This window comes from Elgaria multicarinata, chromosome 20 (assembly GCF_023053635.1).
Source record: "Elgaria multicarinata webbii isolate HBS135686 ecotype San Diego chromosome 20, rElgMul1.1.pri, whole genome shotgun sequence".
NCBI lineage: Eukaryota > Metazoa > Chordata > Lepidosauria > Squamata > Anguidae > Elgaria > Elgaria multicarinata.
The window spans coordinates 1066962-1076871 of NC_086190.1; the positions used below are offsets into that span (position 1 = coordinate 1066962).

The following is a 9910-nucleotide window of genomic DNA, read 5'->3' on the forward strand; positions in this document are numbered from 1 at the left end:
GGCCATGCTGGTTGTGGATGATGAGTGCTGTAGTCCAACTCGGAGAACACGAGGTTGGGGGAGGCTGCCAAAGCTTTGCTTTTGGAAAAGGCTGGCACTGTTTGGTTGTTATCGACTCCTATTGTAGGTGTCCCAAGAGACTCCCCGTGCTCTGACAGAACCGCCTGCAGCTGAAGAATACCACTGTGCCTATTGCATTTCAAACGAACTTTTGACTGACAAAGGAACCCAATTTATAACAACTTTTGCCATTCTACCACGAGCCTTCATTACACTCTAGCAAATGGTGAGGCAGAGAGCAGTTGTATATTATATACATATGGTTGTTTTCATTGGAATTAGTTATTGCAAGTCCCCTCGTGACATTAGATGTTTTAAAGGGAGGGTATTAAATCTATTAAACGAGAAATAAAAGAGAAAGAATAACCCACAAATTGCTCTTTTTAAGGCATCTGTCAAAACCACTGACAGCTACTGAAGAGAATTGTTAATGGTGAGACAAACCAGAACATCCATCCAGACTCTAGAGGAGAATCCCATTCCAAAGTGGTAATCTTCATCTTACCAAGCTGAAAGAGGCCATGTAATTCCAGTGTGAGAACTACCACATTTAGGGCCAGGAGACAGAGGTGTACCCGTGTGTGTTTTAAATCACACTTGATGAAGAAAAGACATGGTGGATTCCCGCTGTAATACAAGGGGGGGGGGGGGAAGGAACATCCAGGTCGCATTCTGTCAAGACCAAATGTGCAACCCTTAACCAAAACTGACATCTTCCTATTCCTGAGAAAATACATTTGCCAAGTGCACAAACCAAACTCATCTGCTGAGCATCTTCCAGGGTCATCTTCTAAGGCTAGGAGCAGGTGGTCTCTTCCCTCGGCTGGCTGACTGAGTTATTCGGAAGGTGCCAAGTTCGAGAGATGAGTCACCAATTACTTGCACAGACAGTGTCATTCTGTAGTTTTGTCACTCGGTGGGACTGGTTGTATCTGACCAAGGTCAGGAGTTCCCGGTCGCTGTTTTGTTCTTGGCGAAGAGAAACCGCCCAGCTCTGGCCAGGCTTACTGGCGCCATCGTCCTCCAAGCCTTCCAGGGCAGCGGTACTGGATCCAAAAGAGCCCACCAAATGCCCAGGTCTTCCAAAGAGTTATAACACAAGAAGATAGCAGGTGACCTAGTCATGCCCCTTCCCAATTCATTCGCCATTTCCCCAAACAAGGAACTCCTCTCAGGAGACAGGAATTGGAACCTCCCTTTGCATCAGCTGCCTAAATCAATCCCATCAAACCTGACTTCATGTGCAAAATCATCCCCGGGGGGGGGGGGGGGCGCAGGACCATTGTGTGTAGCATGTCCAGGCCTTGGTCATGCCAGGTTTGCTTCCCTTCATGTCGAACAGGGCTGGGTTAGGGGTTGTTAAATCCTCCAGCGGTGCCGGACCGTGGGGGTCTGAAAGATAAAAACGCACAATTCTCCGCTTGGCCGGAGGGGGCTGGGTAGGTCATGCAGCAGCCCAGCAGGGCCTCCGTGCTAGAGGAGGCCAAGGCAAAAAGCAATGTTTTGGCAGCTGGGAGTGACCTTGGAGGGGGCTCCTTGGAGCCCAGCCCTGTGTACCAAGGTGGGCCTCTTGACACCTCCCCCCCCCACACACCTCTGCTGGCTCGCCAGTAAGTGCATAAAGGGGGAGTGTGCCCCCCCCACACACCTGGCATAGGCATACCCAAAGGTCAGTGACGTCTGAGAGGTTATTCCAGGGGAAACTGTGAGAAGACGGCAGGCACAGCGGCCCTGTGCCTACGGCAGACTGCGTGGTCCTGAACACCTGAAAGGGGAAGAACTTACGCAAGAGTAGTCCCAAAGCAGACCAATCCACTCAACTGTCCCATGAACTGTTCTGGATCCTGTCCTGTGATCACTGCAGACGCCGCCATCGCTCCCTCCAACAGTTGACCAGGAGCCAAGGTGAGGGCAAGAAAGGTCCGAGCCGGAGGGGCACGATCCCTCCTGGAGTGACGCGCCGGCCTCCAGAGCCGGCCCCTCCTGGCGCACGGCTCCCTTCATTAGCTTTCCACAGAGGCTGCCCGGCCGGCCGGCACACAGGTTGATGCCTTTGTCATTTGTTGAAGGAGAAGGGCTTTGTGGTGAGCAATGAGGTCAAAGCAGTCTTGGCAGACCTAATTACTTTGTGCCAAAGGAAAATGAAATGAGGCGCATGAGTCACTGAAGAGAGGGGTGGAGGAGCCAGGCCACTCCCCCATCAGGGTGGGCTGGGGGGGGAGTGCCCCCACCATTCCAGAAGGGAGCGTTGATTAATCAGCTGCCTTCTTGCTGATGGAAGCCATCCTATCTAATACATGTGCATATGAGAAACATCTCCATGTGACGTTCTGACATTCTGAAGTGTCCGGAGAGCCGAACGGCCAGAGTGCTGCGTTGCGAGGAAAGGCCTTCTGCTGCCCCTGTGTTCTGCCTCCGCTCCCTCTTACCACCCAGAAGTCAAGACGAGGCTTGGAGCAGCACCAGGTCACGAGTCCTTACACACGGCCACCGAGCAACGTTTTGAAGCCTCCAGTGTAAAGCTTACCTGTCCCAAATACCCCTTTAATAAGCGACCTGTTGAATAGTCCATCTTGGCTCCAGTGTTGGTGTCCATCTCACACCTCTTATACCAGGAGGTTTGAAAGTATTCCAGCAGAATTGGTGGCAGTGGGGAAAGGGGCAGCTTGTGGAACTCCGAATTTCAGTGGCAGAGAGTTCCTTAGGCCCAGAAATATAAGAAATTGCTCTAAATAAGAAGCCCTCAGGTGGGACAGCCCAAGGAAGGAGCAGTTCCCCCACAGGGGGTGGCAGTGCTAGGGGAGAGCAACCCCCCCCCATATGCAGTGGGACTGGAAACCCCACCCACCCACCCTCCCAGTGTTGGTAGTGGGTGGTGTTAACTGAACTTGTGGTCACACCAGTCTGCTAACAAAAGCGTCAAGTGATTCATGGACATGTGTAGCTGCTTACATTTCCGGTCCCTGGGTTTGCTAGTTTTTGAAGCACCGCGAAACCTGTTTGACTAGCGATGACAATGGCTTGAAGCAAGGAGTGCCTCTCTGTCACAGCCCTCCCTGCTCTCTGGGCTGCTGCCTGGCTCCAGCTGCACGCCTGGCCTTGAAGGAGTGCTTCCTCCCCCGCTTTGCTTCAGTCCAAAGGAGGGCGGTTTCTCCCCCCCTTTCCTTTAGAGGGAGGGGAATAAAATACCGAAACAGAGGCAGGACCGAGGAGGGGCACAGCATGCAATGCAAAAGCCCCAGTTCCAGCCCCTCCCCAGCTTCAGGTAAAGGTCTCTCCAGGGGCCGAGTCAGGCCAGATCCTCTACCCATGATGCTGGGAAGAAGCTCCTCCTCCTCCTCCTCCTCCTCCTCCTCCTCCTCCTCCTCCTCCTCCTCGTAGCTGTTCTAGGCCCCCCAGGTGGAGCACAGGCAGCCTCCTTGTGCTTCATGACTGATTGTGATGCAGACCGAGGTGGCTCCAATCAAGAATTAAAGCAGGCATCTTAGATGGGAGGGGGCCACGGGTGACGCACGTGGGACACCCATTCACCACCTGAACCCCCTTCTTTGCTCGCAGCCGACACCCGAGTGCCTTCAGCAAACAGGCCACCTTGACCAGCCCACCAACCCTGGGCCCTGTGCAGCCATTAGGAGGGGCGAGCAATTCCTGGGGCCCAGGCCCACAAAGGGCCTGCAGCTAGCCCCACTGCCTTGGCACGGGGAATGGCTCTGGGCTGCCAGCTCCATCAGCACGCCTCCATCCCTGGCCATGGTTCCGCTGGCACCCCGGCACGGGTGGGTCATGCCTGGGCACCATCCCAGAGGCACGGCTTCCACTTCCCCAGGCCCAAGAGCAGCGCCGCAAGAGTTGGGAACGGCCTGCCAATAACTTCATCCCAACTTTTATGAGCAAAGAGGCGGGGAAGGACCACGGGCAGATCTGCAATTCCCTCCTCGTTGGCGTGGGAGCTTCAAACGCAACAGGACACCTCATTCATCCATCTCCCCAAAGGATGGGGGGGGGAGCATAAGCCCGTTCTGTATCGGTCGGATGCCTTGCGTCAGGCCTGCCCGGCTTCATAAATCAACCGTTTCGATACTCTGGCCATTTCAAATGACGTCCAACTCTTTCATTAGCTCATGATTTATCACTGGAAGGTGCTCTCTTATTTTATGCCCGATTTATAAACTTTTTGTTCTCTCCGCCCCCCCCCCCAGCCTCCATTTGATATCATGTTCACTTTGTCCACCACGCAATGAGACAGTAAATTTATTGGCGACGAACGACTCCTTTGAAAGATGACATCAATGCAAAAGCGTGTTTGTGTTTCCTATCTACAGACAACGCGTTCATTGGAGAATCCTTGCTGGGCGGAGGCGGTGGGCGCTGTGAGGTCACAGGGTGGGGGGGAGAGCGTGATGGCATATATACCCAAGATGGGGGAATCTCAGCAGCCAGCTGGGAAATCCATGCCAAGGGAGCCAGCGCGGGCACCTGCGAGGAAATGATGGACAAGCTGGCTTGGCTCTGCCTCTCTCTCCTCGGCCCTCTCTGGGCTCTGCCCGTGGTCAGCTCCAGCGAGGTCGCCTACTGGCTCCCAGGTAAGACCCCTTCCTCTCTTGTCGTAGTGGGAACATTGTTTCAGGGGGGTCCATAGCCTACTTTGGGCTCCTTCTGAAAGCACAGTCGACTCTTGGGTCTAGAGGCAAAAGCCTACCGTGCATGACCTGGGATGGTCCACCTGCAAGGTGAACCCTGAAAGGATGAGCACACCTATGTGGAGTTGGCCTCTTGCTGGGGGAGAACAGGACACGGCTCCTCCTGCCATGCTCCTGCACTTGGGCGATGCTTCAACGTGCACCTATGTTCATGGAGCAGGCTGAGGCCGGGCATGTCATCTCGTGGCGTTTCACTGTTAGGGGGGCAGCTGTTGAGAACTGCTGCTGCATCACAGGAAAGAGCAACTTTCAGCCACAGTTGGAAGACAGGCTGACGCCAGAGGGATGGCTCTCCTAGCAAATAAAGCCACTGCAGGAACTGGGGTGGGTGAAAGCACAGAAGTCACACACAAGCAGCAGGTGGGGCAGTTTATTATATTTCTACAGGGGAGGGGTGTGTGGACTTGGTAGTTGTCAAATGATATGTACAATTGCATGTTCTCCTTCAAATGCTGTAAGTTAACACGTCGACTGTACCATATGCTCCCTAATGCTAACTGGGATGGTCGAGAATGTTTAACTACAAGCTGCCGCTGTTTTTCAAACTTATGTTTCCAGGGGCGCTGAGCTCTTTGGAGGTTTTGTCAATTTGGAAACAAGCAGGAAAGGCAGAGCTCCGGTTGTGGCTGACCTTCCCCTGCAATGGCCAGCCAAGGGGTGTGTCGGTGGTGTGTCCTAGGACAGCCTCTCAGAGGGACAGTGAGCCCTCTGTGAACAGAGCATGCACCCTGGAACAAATCCCAGAATCCTTTGCAACACAGACAGAGTTGCTGTAGGGGAGGCATGTGGGGCTCCTTGCCAGAGATCAGTGTGGAAGGTTTCTCTGGAGGTAGAACATTCGGAAGCCTCCGAGTGCCTACTATCAACACTGTCCAAAATACTACACGCTGCTGCATGTCAACTATCAAAAACTGAACAAGTCTAAAAGAATTCACCATTCCTGGGCTTCCTCAGCCTCTGTCCTTGAGGCAGGCGGGAGTCTCCAGGCAGCTCCTGATTTCTCTCTCTTGCGTCCTTCTCCCCCTTCAGCAAGTGAAGAAGATGCCAGGTTCACTCTGGAGGCACTGAACGCCCGGAACCGAGGGCCCCTCCAGCAGATCCCGACTGGGGGACGAGGAGCGCAGGCAGACAACAATCCACGCAAAGCAGGTGAGGCAAAGAACACCCCCACCCCCACCCCAATTCCTCCGAGACTGTCTAGCTGAATACGCCCTTTTGCGCCCGGGGGGGGGGCATCCATCCATTCACTCAGCAGCAGTAGGTGCAGGTGAGCCCACCCAAAGGTGTCACTCTTGCCGCTTGCCACCAGCTGCAGGGCTTGAAATCTCTCACCCACGCCACTGCCCCAAAGTGGGACCCCCCCCCCCCACATTTCCCTAAGGGCCACTGTACCTTTGTTTCCATGTGAGCAGCCAGGAGAGGAGATCAGGCGGTAGATTTAAATCATGGTCTGAATAATTGCCACAGCTCTGAAGCACAAGTGTGGACTCCAGCACAGAGGCCTTGTGGGGCAGAAGTCCTTTGGAAGTGGGGGAGGCGAGGCTGTTCCAGATGTTCTGGGGCTGCAACTCCGACCAGCTCTAACCAGCACAGCCAGTAGTGAGGGATGATGGAAGATGTAGTCCCAACAACATCTGGAGGGCCACATCATCCCTAGCTCTGCTTTAAGGGGAATCCCCAAAAACCATATTAATGGAACACCTTTATTAGGCCAACCAGAAGTCCCAAGATGGAGGGAGGGGTCTGCAAACATTCAAATTATGCTCTGTAGGTCATGTTACTGGTTGGGTCTGCGGCAGCTGGCAGCAAGAAAGGGAAGATCTTGGATCCTCTGACCTCACCATCAAGTCAGATCTCCCCACCCCACTCCCGCTCCCCTCATATGTGGTTTTTTTTTAATGTAGTATCTCTCCTGATGAAGAGATCTGGAGATCTCAAAAGCTTGCACATTTCTTGTGACCTTTTGGCATTGCACTCATAGGGGTCTTGGAATTCTGCTCATGGTCAACACAGCTACCTTTGCCTTTGGCTTTTGTCATGTGTGTGGGGTGGGGTGGGGCCTTTCAGTTGAGAAGCTGAACCGCAGCATTGCTGGTGGGAAAATGGGCACACGAGGCTCCTACATTCCCAACCCGATGCTGACGCACAGAGTAGCAGCTGGGGAAGCAGCCCCTGAGATCAAGGGCGGCCACGCAAAGGGGTCTGAGGGCCACTTGCACGTATGGTGTGGTTTCCACAGTCCGTCCTGTGGGCAACCGAGTCTTCTGCCATGTCTCACGGCTTCTGGGGACTGAATGACCAGAGCATCAAAGCCACTCCACATCCATGCATGCGTCGCCCTGTGCCACCCACTCACGCGGACAGTGCCTGCTGCTGCTGCACCTTGGCCAGGTTGCGTTTGCTGTTCCATTGCAAACGTCCCATCCAAGGAGGCCGCTCCAATGCATGATCAGAGAACAGGCAAACTGACGCTGGGGCAGGAGGAGTCGGTAACAGGAGTGGGGAAACCTCCTCTGGCCGGGGACCCACATCCCCAACCGCTCGCCCTATGGCGTCTTCTCGGCTTTTGTGAATCTCCCCCCACCCCCAAAAAATCTAAAGGGCAGAAATGCTTCTCCTAAGGGCTTCATTACTGTCAGTAAAGAGCTTTATGCTGAAATACGCCTCCCCCCTACCGGAATGTGGCCCCCCAAGGAATCTGGCCCTCGGCCTGAAAGAGGCTGCCTGACCCCGTGTACCCCAATGGCAACGGTGCCCTCCTCTTGCCACCGAGAAACTCCTGTCTCATGTCTCTCGCCTAGAGAGAAAGCCCACTGGAGGAGCACCCACATACCGCCCGAGAACCGGACAGAGGATTTGGAAACAAGTCAAGATCCGGAAAGGCTCTGCCGTTCCAGAGGAGGAAGCGCTGCTTAAATGTGTCCTTGTTTTCGTTTCAGGTCTCAGGCCCAGCAACTTCAACCCCAGGGAAAGTGTCAAAGAGGTAAGAAGAAAACCCCTCAGTTCCTTTCCCCAGGTGTGTCTGATGCCCCCTGAGGACCTTGAGAGATGCTCAGGACCAAGCACAACCCAGCCCCCGAGAAAGAGAGAGTGAGAACTCTTGTCATTTTTAACAACTGCCAACATTATTGCTCAGAGCAATTGCAAAGAAAAAGAAAGGCAGAGACAAAATCAAAGGATGTGCAAGAGCATTTCATTGGCCCAGTGTGTTTGGAAAGAGCTTTCTTCTTCTTCTTCTTCTTCTTCTTCTTCTTCAGGGACACTTAACACCGCCACCACCGTGTTCACGTAGGCAAACAAAAGCAGTGCATTTCAAAACATGGTGGGCCAATAAAACCTGATTTTGTGCACCCTTCTTAGCTCCACTCTGTCCTGCACTAGACAGGCTGCATCAGGGTGCCACATTTTACAGAGGGGTGTCTACAAACTGGACCATCCTGGTTGGAGAAAAGCAACCAGGATGGTGATGTTGGGGCTGGAAATCAATTCCTACGAGAGGGGAGGGTGAAACGAGCTGGAAGGTGGTTTAACCTGGAGAAGACGGAAGGTGTGGGGGACACACGAGAGCACCTGAGAAGTCGTCACACGGACGACGGAGCTGGGCTTGTTCTCAGTTGCTCCGGAGGGCAGGTGTAGAACCAAGGGGGTGGAAGTGGCAGGGCAAACAAGAGGACAGGCCTTCCAAGAATAAGGGCTGTTCAGTAGAACTATCTGCCTCAGAGGAATCTCCTGGGCTGTAGTTCTGTAAAGAGCACTGCAGAAAAGAAAGAAAAAAAGAAGAAAAAAGGTTGTATATTTTTCGATTTTCCTCCAACCCCACAAACCGGCCCAATTTCTGGAAAAATGTACATCTCTAGACTGGACAAGGTGATGTCCGAGCCGCCTTCCAAGGCTAAAAATCTACGGATGGGCAATCTCCCCACCCCCTCCGGTGGCTCCTTCTCTGCTCTGTGCCAAGGGCTTGGGGCAAGTGCCGCTGTCACTGAACAGGCCTTTCTCTTTCCTCAGGCGCTCTTGGGAAACGTTCCCCGCAACACGATGCTCAGCCGCTTGCTGGCGACAAACAGGAAACAGTACAAGAAGCGCGGCAACCTCTCCGAATGCTTCTGGAAATACTGCGTGTGACAGGCGCTGGGACAGCCCCGACCGACCGACCGACCGCCCCCCTCCCCACCCCACGGCTTCTTAATTTATGATGTGATCTTGAACTATACTAGGATCCAGCATATAGACTTGTGGAAACTTAAAACCTGATGAAAATAAAATTAAAAAAACAAAACACCCTGAAGCTGGCAAAATGGTCCACATTCCTTGCACTTTGCGGGATGAATAAAGCTCTGGTTTTGCTAAGGCTGTGTGACAACAGAGTAGTCTTCTTCTACCTTCAGTGGGTCCCATTCAGGCACGTGGTTTCCCAAGCAAATGCCTTGCAACTCCCAGCGTTTCTGTACGCCGTTGGGTAGGCCGGGCCTTCAGCCAGCAAGTCAGGCACAATCTTTGCCATCCCAGTTTTCCAATGAAGGAAAACAGTGGCAAGGTAAGAGGCACGCTTACGACACCTCAAGCTGGAGTGGGACCGGCTGTCCTAGGGCAACCCCTCCTTTGTGCCAATCAGCCGCAATCAGCTTTCTAGCCCCCTCCCCACCCCACCCCACCCCACCCTGCCCTTTAGGCACAAACATGACTGCCTGTCCTTCGAACTCAAATGAACACTGCGGCTGACAGTGACAAATGGGTTACAGCAATTGCCCAGATGCCTGCCATCCATCTCTCTCCCGCCCGGGCCTCATCTTGCAATCAGATAGAGCCCAACCAAAGCCATCCACCGCAGAGGAGAAACCGGCTTCAAGGAAGGAAGGAACCCCCCCTCCCCTCCCCTCCCCTCCCCTCCGGCTCGAGCGCACTCCAAGACACACCACAAATCTCTTCATGACAAGCAGTAAACAAGAGCTGACCTCAAATGCAGCTCGGCAGGAGCAGCGGCGTGAGCGGACACAAAGCCCGTGGCCATCAGCGCTATTCAGCCAGCCTCTGAATGAAATGAGTGGTTCACAGAAGAGTCAGTGTCCAGCCCCCTGCTAAATGCAGGAACCCACCTCAAAGCATCCCTGACAGGTGGTGGCCGCCCGGCTGCCTCTTTCTCCTCCTTC

General features: G+C 53.8%; 1 protein-coding gene across 1 annotated transcript; it reads left to right on the forward strand.

The window, feature by feature from the left end:
- The first annotated feature begins 3764 nt into the window (after nt 1–3764).
- Nucleotides 3765–9079, forward strand: LOC134411558 (urotensin-2-like). The gene is made up of 4 exons (XM_063145422.1): nt 3765–3836; nt 5594–5909; nt 7700–7743; nt 8769–9079. The coding sequence occupies exons 1-4, from the start codon at nt 3765–3767 to the stop codon at nt 8883–8885; spliced, it is 549 nt and encodes a 182-aa protein (XP_063001492.1). The 3' UTR covers nt 8886–9079.
- Nucleotides 9080–9910: the final 831 nt, after the last annotated feature.

Coding starts and splice junctions, on each gene's coding strand:
- LOC134411558 (XM_063145422.1), top strand. CDS start 3,765: ATGGCTCTGGGCTGCCAGCTCCATCAGCACGCCTCCATCCCTGGCCAT. Junction 3,837..5,593: donor CCGCTGGCACCCCGGCACGG/GTGGGTCATGCC, acceptor CTCTGGAGGTAG/AACATTCGGAAGCCTCCGAG. Junction 7,744..8,768: donor CCAGGGAAAGTGTCAAAGAG/GTAAGAAGAAAA, acceptor CTCTTTCCTCAG/GCGCTCTTGGGAAACGTTCC.